Below are 26,822 nucleotides of genomic sequence, written 5' to 3'. Positions count from 1 at the left end.
TGTATCAATGAGGCTAATCGGGCGATAGTTACCAGGAATGGACCTGCTGCCCTTTTTGAAGATAGGTAATATCTCAGCCCCCTTCCAGGATTTGGGTATGCTTGCACCAGCAGCTATGGAATTGGCCACCTTAGTGAGGTAGGGCGTCCACAAGGCGGGGTTGGTTTTGAACAGGTCGGCTGGTATAAGATCCATGCCCGGTGCTTTCCCTCGCATTGTAAGGCTTATGGCCAGCTCTACCTCTTTTTCAGAGAAAGTAATGATCTCGGTTTGCATGGTCGGCTGTGGTACCATCGCCAGGAAGCTGGGGGGGTCGGAATTCTCGGCGCAGAACTGGGTTGAATAAAATGTTACCCATTCCGCGGGGGACACATGGTTTACAGGGATGCGTGCATCCGGGTCCTTCCCCCACTTAACTATTTCCCAGAACTTGATGGGGCTATTTGATGTGGAGGCCTCCAATAAATCCGACCAATGCTTGTCCTCCCACTCGGCTTCCCACTGTGCTTTTCTATACCTTGCTCTAGCCTCCTTCACTGAACCCATAATCCGAGACTTAACTGCTCTAATGAGTTGGGTATGGGCTTCTCTACATTTGTTGTTATACCATTTCTTGGGACAGATCGGTATTTTACAATTTGCCTGAGACCGTGGTTGAGAGAGCAGGGATTTGAGGTCGGCAAAGCAACGGTCATGGAGATTTATAATGTTGTTGGCCGTTTCAGAATTGTCCCCCAACTGATCATATGCCAACATCTCACTATAAGTGTTGCAAACCTTTACGTTAACCTTATTCCTTAATGTGACATCCTCCACAATTTTGGACCATTTTAGTCTCTTCCTATCATTGGTTAGGAAGGCATCCCCAGTCTGTGAGGTGCCAGGGTTCTCGGATCTCACTAAACCTGGCATCTTTAATTTTAAGGACAGGGGGTTGTGGTCACTTTCTGGTCGGGGAAGTACTACCATGTCCACCAGCAGGGGCCAGTCTCCTAGTTTTAACAGGATATAATCGATACGGCTTTTTCTAAACCCGTTATCGAATGTAAAATTCGCTTCCTGGTCTGATTTTGCACGGCCATTAACAGCCCGAAGACCCCTATTGAGACAAAGAGCCGTCCAATTCACCGCTGCCTCCGTTGTTATTACTGGTTTGATGGGCAACAGATCAGGAATACCCCATACTGCATCTTCCGCGGAGCCCCAACTGTCCCCTGAGTCAGGTAATGGCTCGAAGGTACAGTTTAGGTCTCCAGCTAGGAGGGTGGCATGATCACTATCCAAGTCAGCTAGAATGGTATCCAATGTTTCCATCAGAGGAGGGGGGCGGCCTCCTGGCAATCCTCGGGCGTATATATTAATCAGGATCAGATCCAGACAACCAGTCTTACTCAGCTTAATGATGAGGAGGTCAGGGTCTTGTATTGTTATTTCTGTGGAATAGAATCCCAGGGATTGCTTTACCCAAATCAGTAAGCCCCCTGAGGCTCTCCCTTTGGCACCTCTAATTGCAGGTTTAAAGAAATGTATGTATCCCTGCCTAAATGTTGGTTCGATTGCCCAGGTTTCCTGGAGTAGGATAATATCATATTTATCCATGAACTCCAGCCAGTCGTCAGAGTGGATACGACTTTTAACCCCCGCAACATTCCAGGACACAAGGGTAAGTAATTCTGGGGCATGGACCACAGGGGGTACCACCGAGTCCAGAACTGCTAGAGTGCCCTGACTGATCTCAGCGTCCCACCCATTCTTGGTGCACCCATTTGTGCTCTGATTTTCCCCTATCTTCAAGGAGACTTCCACTTCCCTTAAGGGTGATATGGGAATTCCTACTATTATTGAGGCCCCCATTCGCTCTTCCTCTATAATTCCAAGCTGCCGAGGCTTATCACTCGGCCTAACTGCCAGAGACCCAGGATTTACTGTGGGTTCGGTTATGCAAGACCGAGATTGGAGTCAATCGTTGGCCTCAAGATCGGATAATGGGCCAAATTGATTGAAAAGAAATGGGAAGTGCGAAGGTTGGGGAGTCCTCATCGAGGGGTAGCGCCTGATGGTAGGTTGGCCGTGTCTAGATCCCGTAGAGATACTACTCTGCCTATATGGATAAAAGTATGATAGGCCTAGTGTCTGAACATCCCCCTGTCTGGCAAACCTAGCTTTCCTGCTGATCATTTCCACTACCCAAAGGTCCTTAAACGAAATTAAGATGCAGTCACCCTCCAGATCTTTTGTGCCATGGCCCACCCAGTCAACCCTTCTTACAAACAGGATATCAGTTGACAAAGAGGGGGGTAGGGGTCGGTTTTTGTTTAACCAATAGGTCACCTTATTACGCAGGTCACCGAAAGTCTCCCTCTTGCCAGATGGAAGGGGGGCTACACCAGTCAAAACTATTGTATATAGTGCAGCCTCAATAGGGAGGTCGGCCCGCGGGTTGGTATGCCTGCGTTGTTTTTCTACCAGAGGTTTTATAGGTTTACGGTGATGACTAGCTAGAGGTCCTTGGGGGGGATGCCGGGGAGTATTCGAACTAGGTTGAGCCAGGGAGGGTGGTTTAGTTGAGCGGGGTCTAGCAGGGTTTAAGCTATCCGATTTGTCCGTGTGCCTCGTCTTTTGCATGGGTTGAGATGAGACCTCAGATACGTTGTTTGAAGTGATCTTAGGATCTCCACCCCTCGTTGGTCTGTTGGTTACTGCCCCAGGAGGTTTATTATTAAAAGAGGAAGAAGTATTTGTTGGCTTAGGGGCTGGGTGTATTGGTTTAGTCCCCCCATGGCTCGGGCCGGTTAGAGATAGTAGTAAAGCTGAGTTCGTATTTACTACTGCCTCCAAGGTGTCTATTTTTAAAGTCATTAACCTGGTCCGCTCTAGAACAGGTAATAAAAGATTTTTCATCAGGGCCTCAATTTTAACCAACAGTGATTCATCACTGTTTTGACAGGTAGGACATGGGTCAGAAGATCCTAAAGAGGTAAGGGAGGGGCATAGGACATTGGGAAATGTACTGGGACGTTGTTTATCGCTAAAATTACCCATAGCTGGTGATGTGGAATTGGCAAAGGGATTACCGGTGGTGTCTTTTATTTTTAGTTTAGGCATTTTGCGTTCTCTCCCCCCCATATGGCTCGTGTCCTGCTTTCTCTTCCTTGTTACCATATCAGTGCCTACCGAATCCATGTGGGTCGGTCTAGTAGGAACACTCTTTGGGGAGTCGGGGGGTGAATAAGGGGTTACCGAGGTGTAGTCTGACTCAAAGCTAACCTGGGATGCGGTTTCTCTACTTGCCTCAAGGTCATCCAGATGGTGTTCAACATGGACTGGTGTATGTACGGGAGAGTCAACCCCCTCACTATCCATATGGACTAAGGCCTCGGTGGTAACTGAATGGATACAGTTAAAGGCTGCATGAGTTTGTGCCACAGGGCTAGGAATCGTGGCCAGCCTACCCAATGAGGAGCGCTTTCCACTGAGTAAGTCAAGTGAAAGTCGTTTTTCTACCATAGCAATTTCTTTTTCAAGTATCCCTGTGGCACGAGTAATAAAAGCATCCAATGGCCCCGAAACCACACCTTTGGGAGTTTGGACTTGGACTATGCGTGTTTTGCCTGAACGTAATGACATATTTGCTAAGTGGCACCAGTAAGGGAAATGGCAAATAGGCACGCTATTTACACAAGATGATTAAAATAACATTAACAGTGCTCGCAGACAATAAAAATGTTTCTTGGGTCCAAACGCTTGGGGTGTTAAAATGGGTGAATAGTGGTTAACTGTTCCGCCTACCTTGGGTGTATCACAAAACTAATATAGGGGTAGTGGGCCAGGGCCGTCCTCTGCCGTCCTCGAACGGCCTCAAACGGCCCGCTCTTAGCCCGGTCTTTGCTCCGGGCTGCGTCCCGCGCTGCGGGAGGAGTGACCCCAGATAAAGCAGTGTCTGAGGGCAGTGGGCGGGCCGGCAGGGAGAGCGGACCGGAAGTTGTCACCGGTCTATCAGGGACTCCTGGGATTTGGAGTCCCTGGACGCTCGCAGCCCTGCAGCCCTCCGCCAAAGTTAGTGCCTGGTCCCTGAGGGGTCTCTCGATCAGCTCCTCCTCTCTGTGGGCCGCGAAGCGGCACCCGCGAAGCGGGTGCGGCGAGGTTGTTCAGCGGTCAAGCGGTCCACAGGGTGTCCAGCCAAAGGTAAGCGCGACCCAGCAATGCGCTTCTGTAGATAAAAATTGCTCTCCCAAGGAACGCTGTGCTGCAATGGGTTTAAGAAGCCGGGCGGTGGGCGGGCCGGCAGGGAGAGCGGACCGGAAGTTGTCACCGGTCTATCAGGGACTCCTGGGATTTGGAGTCCCTGGACGCTCGCAGCCCTGCAGCCCTCCGCCAAAGTTAGTGCCTGGTCCCTGAGGGGTCTCTCGATCAGCTCCTCCTCTCTGTGGGCCGCGAAGCGGCACCCGCGAAGCGGGTGCGGCGAGGTTGTTCAGCGGTCAAGCGGTCCACAGGGTGTCCAGCCAAAGGTAAGCGCGACCCAGCAATGCGCTTCTGTAGATAAAAATTGCTCTCCCAAGGAACGCTGTGCTGCAATGGGTTTAAGAAGCCGGGCGGTGGGCGGGCCGGCAGGGAGAGCGGACCGGAAGTTGTCACCGGTCTATCAGGGACTCCTGGGATTTGGAGTCCCTGGACGCTCGCAGCCCTGCAGCCCTCCGCCAAAGTTAGTGCCTGGTCCCTGAGGGGTCTCTCGATCAGCTCCTCCTCTCTGTGGGCCGCGAAGCGGCACCCGCGAAGCGGGTGCGGCGAGGTTGTTCAGCGGTCAAGCGGTCCACAGGGTGTCCAGCCAAAGGTAAGCGCGACCCAGCAATGCGCTTCTGTAGATAAAAATTGCTCTCCCAAGGAACGCTGTGCTGCAATGGGTTTAAGAAGCCGGGCGGTGGGCGGGCCGGCAGGGAGAGCGGACCGGAAGTTGTCACCGGTCTATCAGGGACTCCTGGGATTTGGAGTCCCTGGACGCTCGCAGCCCTGCAGCCCTCCGCCAAAGTTAGTGCCTGGTCCCTGAGGGGTCTCTCGATCAGCTCCTCCTCTCTGTGGGCCGCGAAGCGGCACCCGCGAAGCGGGTGCGGCGAGGTTGTTCAGCGGTCAAGCGGTCCACAGGGTGTCCAGCCAAAGGTAAGCGCGACCCAGCAATGCGCTTCTGTAGATAAAAATTGCTCTCCCAAGGAACGCTGTGCTGCAATGGGTTTAAGAAGCCGGGCGGTGGGCGGGCCGGCAGGGAGAGCGGACCGGAAGTTGTCACCGGTCTATCAGGGACTCCTGGGATTTGAAGTCCCTGGACGCTCGCAGCCCTGCAGCCCTCCGCCAAAGTTGGTGCCTGGTCCCTGAGGGGTCTCTCGATCAGCTCCTCCTCTCTGTGGGCCGCGAAGCGGCACCCGCGAAGCGGGTGCGGCGAGGTTGTTCAGCGGTCAAGCGGTCCACAGGGTGTCCAGCCAAAGGTAAGCGCGACCCAGCAATGCGCTTCTGTAGATAAAAATTGCTCTAAACCACTTTCCTTTTTTTATCCAGCAAGGCAATGCAATGGTCCCTTTAACAATCACGAAACTCCCTGGGAAATAACAGCCCCCCGGCTTTTTGAACATGACAACACAAGACAAACAGGACAGGAAAAGGGGCAATCCATCTTCTCTGGGGAGGGGATTTTAACTTGCACCCATGCTCACACGTTGCGAAAAATCAATGTGGGATAGTCGACGAACATGACGTCCCATTAATGCATTTTGGCCATACTAAGGTGGGGATTGCCATGAACAACATGCTATCGGATTTAGATCTCGTAATAGCCAACAGGTCAAGCCCAGTTACAAACTTCTTGCCAGACGACAGTTGATTACATTCTTTTGTCGTCTGGACTGGCACATGCGGCTAGATCATTCGAGGTCCTGGATAACACTTTAAGTGATCATTCCGCCCTGAGGCTGGATCTCCACTTGTACAAGTCCAAACCCCGAATGACAATTATAGAAAAAACCCTCGCCCAGAACAAACTGGAGATAGGCAAACAAAACGGATACACACTAAAATGGGAGAAGCTAAATCCGGCTGAAATTACCGGTAAACTGGTAAAAGCGGCCTACCCAAACATAATTAAATGTTTGGATTTGCAAGAAACGGATGAGGCTGTTATAAATAATTTCATCCAAATACTGGAGAAAATTAAGGGACTTCTCACAGCAAATCCCAGAAGCTGGAAAACAACCACCAAAGGATGGTTTAACCATAGCTGTACAGTGGCCCTAACCAATTTAAAATCGGCTCTAAAAAAAAACACCTAGAGACTCGGCTCAGATTCAAATCTGTAGACAACAGTATGGAAGGGCACGTGGATCTCTTTAAATATAATTTAGATCTCTGGGCCCCTATTCTCACTAGAGTATGTAGCGCAGCAGAAAAAGTGGGACCGATAGAATCTTGGACCAATTCTATCATGGTCCCAATCTTCAAGAAGGGGGATCGCCAGGATGTTACATGCTATCGCCCCATCTCACTGCTGGACTCGCTGGGCAAAGTCGTAGGCAGGGTAGTCCTCGAGCGACTCCAGCAGTGGGCTGAGGAGAAAGGCATTATCTCCGATCTCCAGTTTGGATTTCGAGAGGGGTTTGGTACGGTGGAGCAGGCCCTCAATCTTAGTTTGATAGTGGGCAAATACACCCAAGCAAAGAAGGACATGGTCTGTATGGTGTATGTAGACCTGTCCGCTGCCTTTGATTGTGTCTCGCACGCTAAACTCTGGATAGTTCTGAGACAAATGGGAGTGGATCCTCCGCTCTTGGACTTCCTGAGAGAACTATATTCTAGAGCCTCTGCGAGGGTGCGTTTTGGTGTAAAGGGGGAGTTGACAGCATCGTTTGTTGTGGAACGTGGAGTCAGGCAGGGGTGTGTCCTGGCCCCCTTCCTATTCTCATTGTATACCAACGGCTTCGAGGAAGAGATGTTGAGGGGGGCCCAGGACCTGCCACGGGTAAAAAAGCGCCTGATTCCCGCTCTGCTCTATGCAGACGATGCTGTCATACTAGCGCGCACTCCGTGCGAACTACAGAAGTCACTGAATAGGTACACGGACTATATGGGCGAGCTGGACCTACATGTGAACGTCAAAAAAACGTTCGTCATGGTAGCAGGCAGTGGGAAAAAACATGTGAAGAGCATCTATCTCAAAGATCAAAAACTTGAGGTAACTGCCCAGTATCCGTACCTAGGTATCATGATTGATAAAAAGCTGAACAGGAGGCCAGCAGTAGAGGCAAGATGTCATCTTTTTAAAAGAGCTACAGCGGCACTGATGAGCTTCTCTCAGAGACTGGGGAGAAGGGCACCAGTAAAGCTATTAAAAATCTATAGTGCAAAGTGTCAGGCGATTGCACTATATGGGGCGGGCGTCTGGGGTCATGTAGATGCTAGCCCCCTTCAAGTGGCAGAAAATTCCTTCTTTAGATTTCTCCTAGCAACACCGAGATGCACTTCTATCTATGCTTCTCATTTGGAACTTGGTGTCCCCTATATAGAAGATCTCATAAAGATTCAGCCACTATTGCTTTGGCGGCGCATGTGGACCTCTGATATAAACTCACTGACACAGACAATTGTAGCAGATACAATGACTCTTGATCACACTATAAAAATAACATGGCTTCGGTACATCAGAAATTTCTTTAGAGACCTAGGCCTGGAGAAGTACTACCTCCAACCCGAAGGCATTATTGATCTACCAAAGAGGGTGCTGAAACAATTGGCACTGAGCCATCTAGAGTCTCCGAGGCTGACTTCTGAGTCTACAAAACCCTCGGTCCTCCATGCTAATATGATCCAGGCTACATATTTTATCCAGCCCTATCTAACATTGCAGATTAGTACCTATGAAAGGATGTTACTGACAAGATTTAGGCTAGACCTCTTTTTCAGACTAGTAGCCTTCAATGATGGAAACAGGTGGGATGTAACTCTCCCTGCCTGCCCTTGTGACGAGGAATCAAAACAGACTAACCTACACACAATACTGTTTTGCAAATTCCACCTTCCGCATCGGAAAATTTGGCTACTACCTTTGTTAAGGCATTGGGGACTCAGACAATGTCGTCCTGCAATGCTCCGTCTCCAACTGCTAGAATCTGAATCCGTTTGTTTTCATGTCCTGAATTTTTTTAAATGCATTATGAAGCATAGGAAAAATCTGTAAAATGTATCTTGGATGTGGGTTTAGATGATGTAATGAAACAACACGATCCTTCATTCTGAATGTATTAACTTGATTTTGTTTGAATTTTAGTCTGCAACACGTTTACCTTGTTATTTCTTAAAACATAAAACTGTATTATCAAAATGTTACTTTTATGGTTTTCCTATGTGCAAAGCCGAATAAAGAAAATTTATTATTTATTATTATTTAATAAAAAAAGAGTATGACTATGGCGGTTGCGACCTGTCAATTCTGTGCATCTTATATAACTAGATCTCAACTTATTAAAGGAAAATTAATTATTTACAACAGCAATTTAACAAAAGGAAGTTTCACCACAGAACCAAAGTAGAATTAATACAGTTATACAATAATATCTTATTTACAAAAAATTATGCAGTTCATCAATTACATTTAATCCATTTGGAGCTGGTGAGTCTAACAGTAAAATGAAGTATGTCTCTTTTTGCCTGAGGAGTTTTTCGCGATCGCCTCCCCGTCCGGGGTTGGGGACTGAGCCTAAAAGTGTGTAATGCAGGTCTTTAAGTTTATTCTCATGGATAGCTTTGAAGTGGCGAGCCACTGGATAATTGCTATCCGAATTGACTATGGCTCGCACGTGTTGCAGAATGCGTTGGTTTGCTGGCAACTTCGTGCTGCCAATGTAAGATAAGTTGCAAGTGCAGGTTAATTTGTAAATGACAAACTCACTGCGACAAGTCAGATGTTCATTTATAGCAATGGGTTTGTCACTGAATGCAGAATTGTAATGTGTTCCATTTTTTGCAAAGGAACATGCACGGCATGAAGTGCACTTGTAAAAACCTGTTTTGGCCAGCCAGTTGGATTTGGGAGTTAACTCAGGCTGAGACTTATCCAGTGCATCCTTCATGGAGGGAGCCCTCCTAAAGGTTATAGCAGGTAGTTTGGGCACAATCGGGCCTAAGATAACATCAGTTAGAACAATAGGCCATTCAGAATTGATAATCCGTCTAATCTTACGTTCTTGTGTACAGTAATTAGTGACGAGACGGACAGAACAAATAGAATTAGATTCAGATATGGCCAAATTGCTAGGGGTCAGTAGTTCATCTCTCGAGCGTAATGACGCTCTCGAGAGCGCACGGTTTAGAAGTTCTAACTTATAGCCGCGCTTCAAGAACCTCTGCACTGACTCTGCTAAGCACTGGTTGGATGTGTCATGATCACTGCAGATTCTCCTAATGCGAATAAATTCGGCAAAGGGAATACTGTTTATGGTATGGGACGGATGGGCACTACGGGCGTGGAGAATCGAGTTTCCCGCCGTTGATTACCTGTGTAACTTAGTGTGTAGCTGGCCCTGTTCAACATAAATCTGTACATCTAAAAACTCAGCCGAGTTTGAAGTAATCGTGGCAGTGAATTTTAAATTACGAGTGTTGATATTGATCTCATTCAAAAACATTTGGGCCTGATCCTGTGAGCCTCTCCGGATGACAAAAATGTCATCTATGAAACGCCAGTAGTGGGCTAGATGTGAAAGCCACTGACGGTGGGTTTTGTATAGCACGTGCTCCTCCCACCAGCCAACATGTAAACATGAATAGCTGGGGGAGAAGCACGAGCCCATGGCCACACCTCTTTCTTGATGGTAGATATCTTTCTCAAACTGGAAATGGTTGTTAGTTAGACAGATTTTTATCATTTCCAGCAGCATGGCATTGTGTTCTCGCAGGACTGCATCTCGTGTATCTAAATAATACTTAGTGGCCTCCAAACCATGAGAGTGATGAATGCTCGTGTACAAAGATTCAATATCCATGTGCAGTATGCAAGGCATGCAAACAGGGGGTCAACAAAACTGAATACAATAGCTCCTTCAAAAATAAACCTATCAAAATAGATAAAAAGTTGACATGCCGCACTGAGTATGCCGTATATGTGCTAGAGTGTCCTTGTGGTTTAAAATATGTGGGGAGCACAAAACCCCAATGCCATAAAAGGATACTCCTGTTATCTACAGGGAGTTAGGTCCTGGGACGTACGGGCAGCTGGACCATATATAAATTTTTGAAAAAATGCGGTGCTGGCCGTACATATAATTTACAACATCTCCTTAATTGGAGTAACAAATCACCTTTTGATTGAAGATTTGTATGGTATTATTTATTTATACCTTGTGAATTATTTATTTTTAGTTAGAAAGATAGTTTTTACGAAAAGACATACCATGTACAAACAATTATTCAAACAATGACTATACAAAATTACAACTACTACATAAAACACAAATCAAAGCATTTCATATGTACATTTGCACGATATCCACATTTGTTCAATATCATATATACATTACCACAGTATCCAAATTTTGATACAATTCCAGTCAAGGAATGGAGAAAACAATTAAGAAGAAATCAAGTGGAGAAAAGATGAATCAATAACATGCACGATATTAATCAATAATTCACAAGGTATAAATAAATAATACCATACAAATCTTCAATCAAAAGGTGATTTGTTACTCCAATTAAGGAGATGTTGTAAATTATATGTACGGCCAGCACCGCATTTTTTCAAAAAAATAAATACAAAAAATAAAAGGATACTCCAGCACTTACGAGCAATCAAAAATGGAGACCACACGTACCCAGTTGCCAGGCATTTTGAGTCTATGCATGCGAAGAACCCAGATGACCTAAGATATTATGTAGTGGATTGTATTCCCCCGTTGAGACGAGGAGGAGATAGCAATGCCAAACTGAGAAAGTTAGAGACAAAGTACATACTGGAGATGGACACTATAAGTCCAAATGGATTGAATTCCACCGAAGATTTTTTTACATTTTTATGCAAAGATTCTGTTTTTAACCCCTTCGACGCTCATGACGAGCTGGGCTCGTCATGCAGTAGCCTCCTGCTACGCTCATGACGAGCCCAGCTCGTCATGTAAAGTGCATCTGCTGCTTTTCCAGCACAGGGGAAAAATCCCCATAGCGTTCAAGGTGTTAAATGTAAATATCTTCGAGTGTTTTTCATCAATGAATTCAAAATTTGCCGCCTGCTGAATATATGAAAAAATATAGTTTTTATTCACACACATTTTGTATAATTTTAAGTTGGGTACACATATTATAACTTGCACTTTAATCTGGACACATTTTTGCATTGCCCACTTGGGCTTCATTGATTATGTGTTATTGCCACTGATATATTTGATGCTGCTATTTTCTAATGTGCGTAAATTATTGTGCTTTAATACCATATTGTGATTTTTTTGCCGATATGGAATTCCTTGCACAGATTTTAATTAATCGTGTTTTATTAGCTTTCCAATTCTGTGGCGTTTATAATCGCATTTAAATTGATTTTAAATATTTATTACAAATATTTATTTCATGCACTTTGCACAGAAAACTTGCAGATACTTGCACAATCAATATACTGTATTTTACAGGTATAATCAAGCAGTGGTTGACACTCAATCTGTTGTCCATTTCTATTGCATTTACGTTTGCACTGTCACTTTAAATTGCATGAGCTTCCCCATGTAACTTGTCATGTGATCAAGGTCCGAGGAGGACCGAAACGCGTCAAGGCGGAGGTGCTGGGTGAAAAATAAAAATATTGCAGCACGACTTTGGGTTTGCGTCGTCTCTGTGGAGATTGAATTCCTGTGGGTGAGACGACTTCCAGGAGAGAGAGAGAGATATATATATATACACACACACACACACACACACACACACATATATACATTGGTCATGTGATCAAGACCCAGTGGGGGTCTAAACGCGTCATGGCGGACAGGCTGGTCGATAATTTGAGCAAATAAATTTGATTGGCACGAATTTGCGGGTCTACTTCTAGTTCTTGCCAGGCTAACGGCATATGAAAAGCGATTTTGGAAAATATATACACACACATACACACACACACACACCTCTATATCGATAGATCAACATACATATATATATCTACATCTATACATAGCTATCTATCTATATCCAAAATGCACCACCGGGACTCCTTTTACACTAAAATGGATATTAGACCTTACCCCATATGCTAAAGAAGGTTTTTTTATTTGGTAAAATCATTGGTATCAACGCCATATTTTTTAGGAGCCTTGCGATTTTAGTTAACAGATGCAACGAGCCAGCACCCAACTCTGCAAATTGTTCCAGCTCTAGTGCATTCATCATCTGCCCCTTTCACGGGCAGCTCAATATCTTGGCCACAGTCTGATAAAGACATATTGAAGAGCATGGTCAAGGTCCTGACATTTACCAACAACTGCTGTTATAGAGAAATGCAAATAATTGTAAAGAGAATGTTTTTGGGGTGATTTTGAAAAAATGGCAACTATTACATTGAAAAAAATCACCCTGCCTCATGTTCATTAATGGTGAGGTGATTTTAACGTAATAGTAGGCATTCATTAAAAATGCTGTAAATTACGAAAATAACACTTTACAATTTTGGTTTGTCGCTCTAAAATCTGAGTCTTGATTCTAAAAAGTTTGGGAAGCACTGTAAGAGAACATGTTCAGAGCCGCAACAGAGCTATTAATTTCCTTCAGTGGCGTAACTTCAGTCAAAGTGCTATAAATACTAAACTAAATTGTTTCCCCCCCAATTATGTACAAGGTCACTTCAAGTTTTAATAATTTAGCTAAAACAATAAAGATATGTATTTATACATTAATCTTGTCAATACGTTACAATGAAGTACGTGAAAGAAACTTACCTGCTCCTTCTGTTGAAGGACTCTTCCTGATCAAGTTTCCAAGAAAATATTCTTGAATGTTTAGCTTCTGAAATTGAAAAAACAAAGGAAGAAATTCAGAATGGCTTTGAATAAAATAAAGAGGAACATACTCCCCTATACAGCTTCAGGTGCATAAGGGGCTTTCAGAGATGTGATGCAAAGTGCTGATGCCAATTTATCTGCATTTTCCTGCCCAATACGGCCAACCAAGAAGGGCACGTAAAAGGCTGCTTTAATAATAATTTTCATTAGTTCCACAATCATTTTGATTTTTTTGACATTGTTAAACCTAGATCGGGACCTTTGATGATTATCTACCAGAATATTGGGACAAAAAACTTGCAGCTAAACTAACCACTCTGCTAACATAAAGCAGACACCCACACCACCTGCTTAGGGTCTCGCAATTGAAACTTGGTCTTTAAGACTAATCTACCACATTATTCCATTTTACTAGAAACAACAAATATCTGATTACCACTACAAGAGCAGCGAACCTGCTGTTTCACCCTGCCACACTAAGGCAACCCGGGGCTACTAGCTCTGCCCGCCATTCATTTGTTCAGAAACATCTCGTAGAGAAAATCAAAAACCTGCAAACTCCACCTGCCATGAAGTTTACATCAGTGAAGCCCCCATCCCCTCTTCACCTGCCTCTTTTAAATCTGCTTGGCTGAGGTCTGGTCGCTAGCATTATGTGAAAATAGGGGTTCAGAGCTTACAGGACAGGTATCTTTTGGAAGTGTTCCAGCTACATCAAGTCCACAGCCTGATTCTCAGCCAAAGACTCCCTGGGTCTACTTCCTGGTACTCCAGCTTCCCAAGAGTTCATTCCATTCACAGCAGAGCCAGCATCCAGTCTTGCCGGTGGACTGCTTCTTCTGCAAGTCAGTATTTTGTAGAATCCTGCCAACGCATCATGCTTAGCCTGCGCAAAACCCAGTCAGAACCCATTTTCCCAGTTTTCGTTTCTCCTATGGGAAGACCCCTCACAAGTCAAAGGAATGAAGGAAACCCCTCTGTGTCGTCTTCTTTTGGAATCAAATACACTGCTGCTGAGGCAATATACTCAATTTGTCTTGCTACTCAGAAACAAAAACAAGTGTACCACATTACTATTACAACCACTGTGGCCATATTAAAATGGTAATAATATGACTCTTTAAGCCACATGGCTCTCCTGCAGCCTCGTACTGAGTGTAGTCTGCTTATTCCTACCCCAAACATTCCACCATGCTACTAACACTCTAGCAACTATCGCACTGAAGCATTAACCTGAAAATATATGAACCAGTGGCTCCAAATGACCACACAAAGCAGACAGAAAAGTGAACAATCTTGTGAACAAGATCCCCTCCAATGCTCCTTGTAGATACTAATGCTTCATTTAACAAATATACACTAGAATAGTGAGCTTACCTGCGTGGAACTGATTTCACTTGTGCACCACCCACTGCACCATGCTGTCACCTCTGCCTTTCACCCCCTTCTGTTCATCTGCCTCCCGCCTTCGTATACAATAGTTTACTAATTTCTAATGTACTTCCTCGATCTTCAGCTTTCAAGTTGTCATTCAGTGCCAGATCCTCTTTCTCATATAATTCCTTGTGCATACTTTATAGAGGACCGTCACTGATGTATGCTTCCACTGCCAACCACAGCTCCACCCACTCAGTGGATTTCTTTTTCAAGACTATTTTACTGTGAGCAGCTTCCACAATGCTCTACACTTACCCACTGCAGCTCTGACTTTTCTGTAAAATCTGCTACCTTTCACCATCCATTTTCACATGGCTAACAACTGTCTTGGTCTGCACCCACCGAGCTCTTTCGCACCCCAATATAACCCACAATAACACCTTTAGTAAAAGTCAACTTACCTTCTGCCAGTTTAATTACTGATCCCTCCCTAAACTCAACATTTTCGTAATAAATACAGGGCTCATCCCCCAGCTCCTTTAGAATTTCCATCTCACAATCACTCCAAAGTAGATAGTATACGTGGCTCCTTACAAGTCTAGTAATGGCCTGCAGCCAGCAACAATAAGATTTCCTCCCAAACTTTGAACACCTCTTTATTTCTTTTTCCACCATATCCACTCAACACATCTGCATCTCTAAACTTCTCGAATACTTCAACAGCAAATTTAATTTAACCTTTCAAGGTATTTTTTAGAAGATTTGAACCCACGGGGTGCTCCACCACTCTAGGCAGGGACTTCTCTCCAAAACCTTAACTGTTAACACTTCTGAACTTGTATCCCAACGAGGAGGCATACTGAAGCAGGTAACGGGTCTTTTGCACAAATCCGTATACAAGGTCGCAGATTCAAGTTATAGCCAGGAGAGTCAATCTTTCATCCTCATGATGCAAAATGAGTTAAATATCACTGAGTCACTTTGCTGGGCATGTGCTGCTTTTGACCAAAAGAGACAATGTGCAACACAGGAAAACAGAAACGATTGCAACACAGGTTGAGTGGCTGAGGGGAATAGACTTAAGAGCAGTCAGGGAGAAGAATAAATGCCAAGCAAAGGGTTGCCTGAGGAAACACAATAAGATCTTGGGCCCTTGGTGGTAGTGTTTTGGCCTAGACATGACCTACACACCACTCAATCAACTGTTCATTTAACCTTGTATTTACTGTATTGATTTGTCTATTCTATCTGAGCTGATAAGGATTATGCTGATGATGCCTTTTCCTTGCTATAGTTAAAATTTGATTTACGGAAAAGTTAATTAAAAATTAAGTTAGATAAGATCAGTTATCCCCAATACTAATCTTTGCTGCCTGAGATAATCTTCTTTGCATTTATGTAGCTATTCAAGTCTGGTCTTCCACATATTTAAAATGCTTGTGTGACTTCAATGACTGGATCTCTTCTTAGAAAGGCTATTTAAATGGTGTTGCCATCCATCCAACTGCAATCCCCTATTGCCTTTCACATCAATCAATCAATCAATCATGCCATTTGTATAGCGCACTACTCACCCGGGAGGGTCTCAAGGCGCTTGGGGGAGGGGTATGCTACTGCTCGAACAGCCAGGTCTTGAGTTGTTTCCTGAAGGCGAGATGGTCCTGGGTCAGCCGAAGGTGGATGGGGAGGGAGTTCCAAGTCTTGGCAGCCAGGTAAGAGAAGGATCTTCCTCCGGCGGTGGCTCTTCGGATGCGTGGTACGGCTGCGAGGGCGAGGCTGGTGGACCGTAGCTGGCGGGTGGGCGTGTAGAAGGTCAGGCGGTCGTTGAGGTACTTGGGGCCCAGGTCGTGGAGAGACTTGTGTGCGTGGGTGAGGAGCCGGAACGTGATCCTCTTGTCGACGGGGAGCCAGTGCAGGTTCCTCAGGTGGCTGGAGATGTGGCTGCGTCGGGGGACATCCAGGATGAGTCGGGCGGAGGCGTTCTGGATGCGCTGGAGTCTTTTCTGTAGCTTGGCTGTGGTTCCGGCATAGAGGGCGTTTCCGTAGTCCAGTCGGCTGGTGACGAGTGCCTGTGTGACAGTCTTCCTGGTCTCGGTCGGGATCCAGCGGAAGATCTTGCGAAGCATACGCAGGGTGTTGAAGCACGATGAGGAGACGGCGTTGACTTGTCTGGTCATGGAGAGGGAGGGGTCCAGGATGAAGCCCAGGTTGCGTGCGTGGTCGGTTGGCTTGGGTGCGGTGCCCAGGGCTGGGGGCCACCAGGAGTCGTCCCAGGCGGAGGGCGAAGATCCCAGGATGAGGACTTCCGTCTTGTCCGAGTTCAGTTTCAGGCGGCTGTCCTTCATCCACTTGGCGACGTCTTTCATCCTTTTGTGTAGGCAGGTTCTGGCGGTGTCGGGGTCTCTGGTGAGGGAGAGGATCAGCTGGGTGTCGTCGGCGTAAGAGATGATGTTGAGGTTGTGCTGGCGTGCGATGGCTGCGAGAGGTTTCATGTAGATGTTGAAGAGGGTGGGGCTGATTGAAGATCCTTGCGGGACGCCGCAGATGACTTCGGTGGCCTCGGAGCGAAACGGGGGAAGGCGGACTCTTTGTGTTCTTCCGGCGAGGAACGAGATGATCCACTCCAGTGCCTTCTCTTGGATACCGATGTTGCTGAGGCGCTGGACTAGGGTGCGGTGGCAGACCGTGTCGAATGCAGCGGAGAGGTCCAGGAGGATGAGGGCCACTGTTTCCCCCTTGTCGAGCAGGGTCCGGATGTCGTCGGTGGCTGCTATGAGGGTGGTCTCGGTGCTGTGGTTGGCTCTGAAGCTGGACTGCGAGGGGTCGAGGGATCCGTTCCTCTCGAGGAAGGCGGTCAGCTGTCTGTTGACGATCTTCTCGATGACTTTAGCAGGAAAAGGGAGGAGGGAGATGGGGCGGAAGTTTTTGAGATCGGTGGGGTCTTGTTCAACACTAGCAATTACGTTTTTCCCCAGCATCAAGGTCGATACTGTACTAGCCATTCATGACCACATGTCCTGGATCCTAAAGAGTAGTGCTTGGTGATCCTCAAATGTGTACATTACTTTTTACAGGACCCACAATATAGTCCTCCCCAGCTTCCCCATAAAATCATTTAACTTCGGGGAACTTCTAATTTGTTAAGATTGGATTTACCCAGATTCTTCTCATCTCCTTTATTTCCCTGGCATGCCTCAAGGCTCACCGATGGCCCATGCTCTTCAACTTAATACAAAGAAACAGCTGGGTGACACTGTTAAATTAAGACAAATTGTCATGAAGAACGCCGGACAATAGTACCCAGGAATAGCTATCCTTCCCTGCTCCAATTCAACTAAATGAATGAGGATCAGGTATGTCCTCCTTAGATGTGAAGCCCCCTTGTACCCGAGGCAAGGATGTTGCAAACCACGCAGCTGCCACAGAAAATATATTTCTATCTTGATACTCTGGAGGATGTTTATACTCATGAGCTAACCACAGCACCAGCTTGCTATGGCATTAAAGCGAATGGGTGATTCCTTCTAGAAGCCTCTTTATTAGAATATAAATGTATGTTTAACTTCATCTCGACTCCTTAGTAGTTGCAGGGGGAACTCTGTTTCGATTTTCCTGTGGCAACTTCTTTTTTAATACATTTTCAGGCTCAACCAAAACTTTAACCCCTTGGGCGCGGGCGCGATTCTGCGCCTGTGTGGCAGAAACGCGAGTGGGCGGGTTTATGACGGCCCCCAGCCGTCATCAGCACACGAGCCCCGTGATGCATGACGGCTGGGGGCCGTCATCAGCATCGAAGGGGTTAAAACAGGCTTTTCTCCACAACACAATGAATTCTAGACATGTGTAGACCAATGTCACCCAACTTTTGCACAAGGTCGACATTCCTCCCCTACAGAACAATCTCACCAGCTTCAGAGTGGATATGTTCTCACTCTTAGAAACACATCGTCAAAAATCAAATCCTACTCATTCTCTCACCCTACCTTTTTATAAAAGACAGGCTAACAATAATCCCTTTCTCAGCATAAGGTTCTTTTACCTCCTTCACATTTTCTCCACACCTCCGCTCCCCAACCAACACGGTATTTCTTCTAGAGACATCTGTTCCCCTACGTCTTCACCGAATTTAAACTCAAACAATGACAAAGCAAATAGGTCTGGTCAAGCAATCTGGTGCCATGATTATGGTTTTTGTTTTTTGTTTGTTTTTTTAATCACAGGCCAAATCCTTGGAATACAAATGTTTGATTTAAGAATATTCACTTATATTATTGTTTTACTAGTGTTTTTTTTAATAACCAGCCTTTTAGTTGTGCCGTACATGTTATTATTATTTGTGAAGGAGACATGAATAAATCCTCACTTATCTAGGCACTCAGTGTTATAAGGTAACTTTATAACTGAACTCAAAAAAAGAGATGAAGAATAAATTACCATTTAAATGAGCACCTACAGCGTATGCAAAATAGAGTATTTAAAGTTTTTTTTTATAAAAAAAGAAATAAAAAAAGTACACTATGAACCAGCCATGCCAATTAAGAGAAAGGAACAATTTTTTGGTGGAAGTGAATAATGTGCATAGGCTTTGTTCAGTCAATGAAAGTGACGAGAGCCAATGGGTAACATGGGCTGACCCCTTGCTCCATGCTGTAAAGGGGTAGAAGTAAAATGTGAATGAGTAGCAGACCAATGGATGAAACCAACTGACCAAAAGCCCCTTTTGTGTACGAGTATTGTGGATAAATTATTTAGAAAACCAGTAGTCTGTCTCAAAGGCCAGACCTAAAAAATACAGCTTAACCTAATTAAAAATTCTCAGTCTTCAGAAGCTCTACATCCACCCGCAGTCAAGACATTTATGTTACAGCCTTTTCTCACCAGGTACAAACTCCTATCTAACAACCTTAAAAAAGACAGTAAACAAAAACTGGTATATCTTGAATACTGGTGCTAGTACCCTGGAACCTCCCTTATTCTCATCCAGAGAATAAAGAACTTATGTGCCATTTCAGTCCACATTCAACCTCGTTTAAAAAAAAAAAAAAAAAAACTTTCACACATCATCTTCTTGACCCCATGAGGCCTACTACCCATCATAGGCCACTATCCTAGTGACAGATATATTGCTTGCCAATATACCAGAGCCACAAAAGGGATACAACATTGCCTTAGGACATCACAGTGCATCATTACATGGAGCAGATGCAATTCAAAAAAGGTCATCTACCTGAATATTTGTCTTTGCAGTGTTAAATGTTAGGATGGATTAGTAAACATCACAGCACAAGTACTTGTATGACCAACCATTATAATGTTCCCCATGTCACTTTCTCATTTTTAATCTTGTTGGGGCAACTGGAATAAAGGTGATTTAGGTTAGCTTTCAGTAGTTTTATTCATGAGGGATTTCACCTACTCTTGCAAAAATGTGTTTCCTCTCTATGAGTTCATGATAAGAGCTCCTTAGGGGCCAGTTTGGACAGGTGACATACCAGTTTTGAACAAAGAGGGAACCCAGTGAAGCATGCAATCATTGGGAGGCGAGGGTTCCACATCCTAAGAAAGGATGTTCTCTTCTGAAATGTCTGTCGACTTTCAGGCTAGTGTTTAGGTTTGATCTATTTTTGAGAATTTTCTGATGCTACAGAATTCTCCACTTCAAAATATCCAATGAGGTCACCTAAGCATCAGCGTTCAATGTGCAAGTACTACAGAAACAGCTGCTTATGGTCATTCATCTTTATTTCCCACCACTCTTTGTCAGGCATCTTCGGAACTCACCTGGTCGCTCTGCCTACCATATGCACCTAAATTCTGCCTAGGCACTACCCTTTGTCGATGTTGTTCTTTGTTTCTATAAGAATAACTTGGTCACCTGTTGGCTGTGAGTGTAATGTAATAATCTTATGAACAAAACACATTTTTCCTTTAGCCAGGTAAGTACTTTCTATAGAAAGCGGATATTGAAAGCCACCCACTTTCCAAATGTGCAACATTATTAAATTAAAATAATATAACAGAGTAAAAAGAGAAAACAACAGAAAATACAACCCTGGTGCGCCCAGAGACTGATTGTTGTTCTTGATTTTCTTGTGGTAATGGTTGTTTTGAGCCAACTGCCGAACAGTAGGCCAGTGAAGATAATCCCTCGGCTGCTGTATTGGCATCTCACCTGTCACAGTCAATCACCCTTTAACCGCCGCAGCTGCTGCAGGTAAGAGTGGTGGAGCCGGCTTGGGGGGGATTTCAAGCGATAATTATTAAATTTTTCCTTGTGGTCGTCTCTCGAAATCACCCCAGCCGGCCCCACAGCTCTTACCTGCAGCGGCCGTAGCTGCCCTTTAAACTAATCCACCCACATTTGATTATCCCCTTTTTCCTGCTTCATGTGGGAGGTCGCACCATGGTCCAATGCACTTACACACACCATTCCCACTTTAATATTTCTTCTTAAATTCAGACATTCTATATTTAGTCCCCAAGACACTTTGGTTCAGATCTCAAGTTTTAAATATTCTGGCTGACTACTCTACTCCTAAACCATACCATGTCTAAGCATCTTCCTGCATATGAACACAAAAGGCTGGGGTCAGAGCTTTAGTCATAAGAGCTGTCTAAAAACCATTACATGGGCCGAGATAGCGGATGGGTAAGACGTTGCCTGACACTCAACCTGATCCCAGAGAAAAGAGCGGACACCAACATCTAAACAAGAACCACTCAGAGTTAACCAAAATTCTCATCCCAAGTTGTGGCAGTGGCAATGGAAAAAGGCAATCCGTGGGCAGGGGAGGTTGGGCATGGCCCACGCCTGACAAGTGAGGCTTGTGCTGTGGCCTAGTGACTGGTGGAGAGGACTTCTAACAGGGGCATTAGTGAGGAAGAAAGTCTGCAATGGCGAGGTGAGGGGGTGTAGATCCCCTTAAGCGGAGACCGATGAGGCTGGTGGGCGTGCAGGAGCGCTTCTAGATCGAAGGACAACTTTTCTACTGGGCAGGTGCAAAATTGCACTTTTGCAGCCCTCAATATTGCAACAGCAGGTGACACGCAGTGAGCCTCACTGAAACTATCTGGCGCTCAGAAACACAGCCCTGGATGCATGGGAATAAGCATGGAAGATGGTGGGGGTCGTCTGACTAGAGGCAGGCAACAAGAAATAGCCCCGGAGCCGGTGGGATGTCTGGCTGTCTGTCGCTGGAGCAAGGGTGAGGGGTTCCTTGCGCAACCTATCAGCATGCGCAGCATGGGTGGTTGCATCACCAACTGAGGGCATTTGCTATACCGCAGACGCTTTGCCCAGGCCCCCCCAGGAAAAGAGACATGGTAAGGGGGTGCAGACTGAGACCCAGAGATACTTAGTTACCTACTAACATAAGTGAATCGCACCAGGGGTCCTAGACTGGCATTATGGCTACACCCCTGACAAATCACACCATGGCAAAATGGGCCCCTGCATGCCCTCCCTCCAGTGATACGCAGACCATTCAACAGACATACAACCTCTCAGCAAAACCTTCATAGAGTCCCTCTTTGGCACCCTTGCAGCAGACATACAAGTGGTACAGGACCTCTCAATGTAACTATGAGAGGTGCAACAGGACCTCCCAGACATCAGCAACATGGTCTCTACCATGGGGGACACGAGCCCAGCATGCGAAAATCTTAGAAAAAGCAGACAGTAGGACACTATCGTGCTTTCTGGAGGAGAATCATTTACTTGACAAAGATCAATTTGGTTTTCGCCCAGGTCATGGGACCGAGACGGCTCTGGCCACTATGTTGGATGATTTGCGTATGCGAGCCGACAACGGGAATGCTACTGTTTTAGTGCTTCTCGATATGTCGGCCGCATTTGACACGGTGAATTATCCCATTCTAGTGGAGAGACTTAAGAGGATAGGAGTGAAAGGACGGGCGCTGCAATGGCTTCAATCCTATCTAGTAGGAAGACAGCAGGTAGTAACCTTAGCACCGTTCTCCTCTAGTAAAGCCCCAGTTATCCATGTGGTGCCGCAGGGATCTGCGATTAGTCCTATTCTTTTTAATGTATATCTGCAGCCCCTGCTCCCCATTATAAAGTCTTCTGGAGTCAGCCTAGTCAATTATGCCGACGACACGCAATTGGCATTTTCCTTAGAAGGTGACCATGCAATATCTCTGGACATGTTCCAGCAATGTATGCGGCGGACGACTGACTGGCTCAGAAGAAATTCTTTACAATTTAATAGCGGAAAGACGGAGGTGGTGTACTGCTCTTCTGGTAGGATGTCTAGACAATTATCAACTGAGTTTAGACTTACTCCAGAGGAGGAATCCCTACTCCCGGTCAGTAAGGTACGTAATCTGGGGGTGTTGATTGATGACGATCTTCAGATGGAATCACAGGCAAATAAGACCGCCAGCGTGTGCTTCGCCTTAATATGTATGTTACGTAAAATACTCCCTCGACTACCAACAGAGTCACGCTCATTGGTGGTAAGAAGCACAGTGGTAAGCAGGCTGGATTATTGCAACTCCTTGTATTTGGGGGCCCCACAATACATCTTTCGGGGATTGCAAAGAGTCCAGTCTGCAGCAGCTAAATTGGCCCTTGGTATGCAACGGTGCTCCTCTACAACTTTGGCTCTGAGAGACTTACATTGGCTGCCTATTAAGGAAAGGGTTCACTTTAAGTCTCTTTGCTTGGTCTTTAGAGCGGTGCATGAGCTAGGCCCAGTCCCTTTGCAGGAAAAGTTCACATGGTATCAACCCATAAGGCAGCTTCTCTCCTCTGGTGCCAGTCTACTGACGGTCCCCAGATTTAAACGTTCTAGGTCGGGAGGAAGGGCATTTAGTGTGGTTGGTCTGTGGAACGAACTCCCCCAGAACCTTAGACAATTTAACTCTCTGTTAGAGTTTCGTAGGAACCTAAAAACCTGGCTCTATCCCAAGGTCTAATTCCCTGCCTTCTATCTTTCCGCTGTGACCGCCTCCACTCTGGTCAATTCTTATTAGTCTGAAGCGCCAGGATACCCGTAGGGCGACAGCATGCGCTATGTAAGTATTAAAATCAATCAATCGAGAGATTCTGAAACAAGAGGTGCTTATTCAGAAAGAAAAACCGTTGTATCTTCAAGAGCATGCAGAGGATCCGGAGAACCGCTCAAGGCAGAAAAATTAAGACGACAAGGGGTCCCACAAAAAGAGGAAGGTTCAGACATCTGCTGGTATGTACAGAGATTTTTTCAACACATACTGTCCACTGAAGGCACCAGTGAAATTGTGATAAACAAGGTGCATAGAGTGGGACACATCGGAACAAAGGAAACTGGAGCAACCAACATATTGCATACCCACATCATTTCTCAAAGGGAAGGTAGCCTACAATGAAGTGATGGGGAAAAGGGCCAATTGAATTTCAGGACTGTAAGAGCTCTCTGTTTCAGGACCTATCAGCCATCACACTCCAGAAACGAAGAGGCTTTAAACCAACCACCCCCACCTCCCAGCTCCCCTGCCAAGTCAGCCTTTAGATCCTGGTCATCCACTTCCTTAGAACAAGCATTTGCAATGCAATAGGTCTGGCAGCATTAAAGTTTGAGTTACTGGCATTGTAAATGACAATGCTTTGCATTAATTAGTTTTTTAATTTGCAATTGGTATATAAACATTGTTTGTGAATGGTTAGCTGTTGCTTATGCTAAGCTAAGTTGGCAGTAATATAGAGTGCTTGCTTGTTATAAGCATGCGGATTTAAAGCGTTCTGATACCTGCGGGTAAAGTTTGTGCTATATAAAAGTGAAAACTAATATAATAAATAAATAAAAAACAGCCTACCTGTACCACGTCCGTTCTTATGACAGCAGCATGCACAAAGAGAGGTGTGCACACACAAGGAAGCAGGGACGTGCACACATGAAACAATGGAAGCGTGCGGACAGCTAGCGGCAGAGAAAAGTGCACACAAGAGATCCTAAGAGGGTCAACACGAGGGATGAGGCAGATTAGTGCACACAGGGGAAGGAGACAGGGGGGTGTACAGGAGCACACAGGAGGGCATAGGGAGGCACAGAGGTCACACGGCGGAGGCAGAGAGGAACGCACACAAGAGAGGCTGAGAGGGTCAACACGAGGGATGGGGCAGATTAGTGCACACAGAGGGACGGAGACAGGGGGGTGTACAGGAGCACACAGGAGAGCATAGGGAGGCATAGAGGTCACACGGCGGAGGCAGAGAGGAACGCACACAAGCAAGGCTGAGAGGTGCAACACGAGGGATGGGGCGCAACATATCTCATTCGGTTAATGCACCTGCTGAAACAAACGACCTGAAACCTGCACATGTGCATTCCTGCAACAGAGCCCAGCAGCTTTACTCCTGTATTGTACAGATGTTTGTGCACCAACAAAGTAAATAATGCACCCCCTGCCGCGACCGTGTGTGACCTACAGGACATACTTTTGAATGTCAGCAACATATCTCATTCGGTTAATGCACCTGCTGAAACAAACGTGTGACCTGTGCAGAGTGTGATGGTCCTGAGATGTGCAGTGTGGCGACTCAGATGTGCAGTGCGAGGGTTATCTCCTTGGACTCAGCCCCATTAGCTGCAGTCAGCTTTAAGTTACATAAATATTTACAAACGCGTTCCCACCAAGGTGTTGCCTCAAATGTGCTACTTGCATACCTTGAATCTATCTCTGGGGTTAAAGAAACGTGAAAGTTTTGAGCTGCTACCCTCAGAAAACCAACAGAGAATGGAAATGTTAAGTAAATTACCTTATTAAAAGCCTCTCCCTTCTGCCAAATTGGAGATTCCTATGCTTAATCCTGCTAGGAATGCATCCTGCCAGTTGACATCATTTCAAGCCTGATGTCAAGGCCTCTGGGATCACAGCTGAAGGCCTCCAGCTCTAATGGCCGGGCTAGATGTACACGCATCACCACAGTGTTGTGGTTTGCAAAAGTATGAAAATAAAGTCTTGTTTGTGACTCTGCATCTCTTGGACGACCTTTGAGTCTCCTATCACAACGAGGGCTGATCCTTAAACAGGAGGGGTGACCTTAGGGCACGCACATGCACATGCACTGCGTCCTCCACCGCAGTTATTGGCGCCAGCTGGGTAAAGGGGCGAGACTTCGCCATCTCACATTGTCGTACCACGTGTGCTGGCTAGTGCCAGACTAAAGGGGTGCCATCCGTGTGTATTCCTAAGTAAAACTGCAGAATTCCTACCCTCGTCCTGCCTAAGCGCCTCTCATCTTTATTTTCTTTAAAGCGCATGTGATGTGATGCCTTAATTAGATGGGCTTTATCTCCTTTAAAGACAATATGAAATAAACAAAGAAAGCACGGAATGACAGCAAAGCTAAACATATGTCAGCATGTACTGGCCCTGCAGCAATCCAGGAAGAAAGTGACACGTGAGAAGGAGAAGCAGGGAAAGGATAATACAGCTGTGCGCCATAATCTATTAGGGTCAAAAACCAATACCATGGTTGTTATGGTGGCCTTAGTTCTTGGACATTCAGGCAATCAAGGTCTATTAACAAACAGCATGTTTAATGCTGGGAGTTTTAACCTCAAGTGGAAGTGCAATTACATGGCTCTGAATGGAAAACACGGATGATGCCACAGGCGTCTCATCATATTGCATGGGGCCTATGGGCCGATACCCATCACCAACAAAATAAAGAACCAAACCTTCTGCCTCCACTACAAGAATAACAGCTGCAACTCACGTGATGGAGACAGGGGTTTGAGGCAGCAAAACTTTAAGAAAGTGGATTCCCCAGAGCGGTGTTCCCTCGGCAGGCCCCGCTCTCCAGACAGGGTTGACGCATTCCCCTCTTGGGAACAGGAGCCCATTCTGAGGGTTACACTACTCTGACCCAAGCTGCGTCAGCCTGCAGACGCCGGCGCTGCTGACGTTTACACCCGAAAACAAAGCCCCTGCAATACGAGCGCTTACTCCTTTCCTATATATTTATTTTCTGTTTGCTCGGCTGGGCAAACCACACCACAGGTAATGCGGGCACTGTCTGGAAAAACCAACCGGTAAGGACTGGAGGCAAAATGGACGCCAACCTGTGCCAACCTCGCCTGCTCGTTCATCGTCAGTGCGGTCCACACCCCAGGGCAAGCAGTAGGCAGATTAATGTTTTATTTACAGCGTTATCTCCGTGTTTCAGCCCCATTAAACCAACTCTGTGTTTTTAAGCAGCGGTTTTACTGGCAGCGCACATTTAAACAGGAGGTTAGAAGGACAAACACGTCAGGCGGCACACTATGCTAACTGCAGCCAGCACTATCAGTGCCGCGCGCCTCGTGAACAGCGCCGCGCGCCCCTATGCAGACTCCCCCTGCATTCCAAAGGAACTGCTCACGAGGCGCGCGACGCGATCCGATTCTTTCTGCCATGCAGAAAGCAGCAGAAGTTAACGAGCGCAACGTT

At 46.0% G+C, this 26,822-nt stretch overlaps 1 protein-coding gene across 1 annotated transcript in view; it reads right to left on the bottom strand.

The window, feature by feature from the left end:
- Positions 1-26,822, bottom strand: part of ERLEC1 (endoplasmic reticulum lectin 1) — a 275,135-nt gene that overhangs the window by 195,138 nt on the left and 53,175 nt on the right. Inside the window, exon 5 of the mRNA XM_078649476.1 lies at positions 12,969-13,014. Within this exon, the coding sequence (XP_078505602.1) occupies positions 12,969-13,014 (46 nt within the window). The remainder of the gene's footprint in view (positions 1-12,968; positions 13,015-26,822) is intronic.

The sequence above is a fragment of the Lissotriton helveticus genome, chromosome 6 (genome assembly GCF_964261635.1).
Source record: "Lissotriton helveticus chromosome 6, aLisHel1.1, whole genome shotgun sequence".
In the NCBI taxonomy this organism is placed as follows: domain Eukaryota; kingdom Metazoa; phylum Chordata; class Amphibia; order Caudata; family Salamandridae; genus Lissotriton; species Lissotriton helveticus.
The sequence above is the reverse complement of the archived record's forward strand: the minus strand, read 5'-3'. Positions and strand labels throughout refer to the sequence as shown.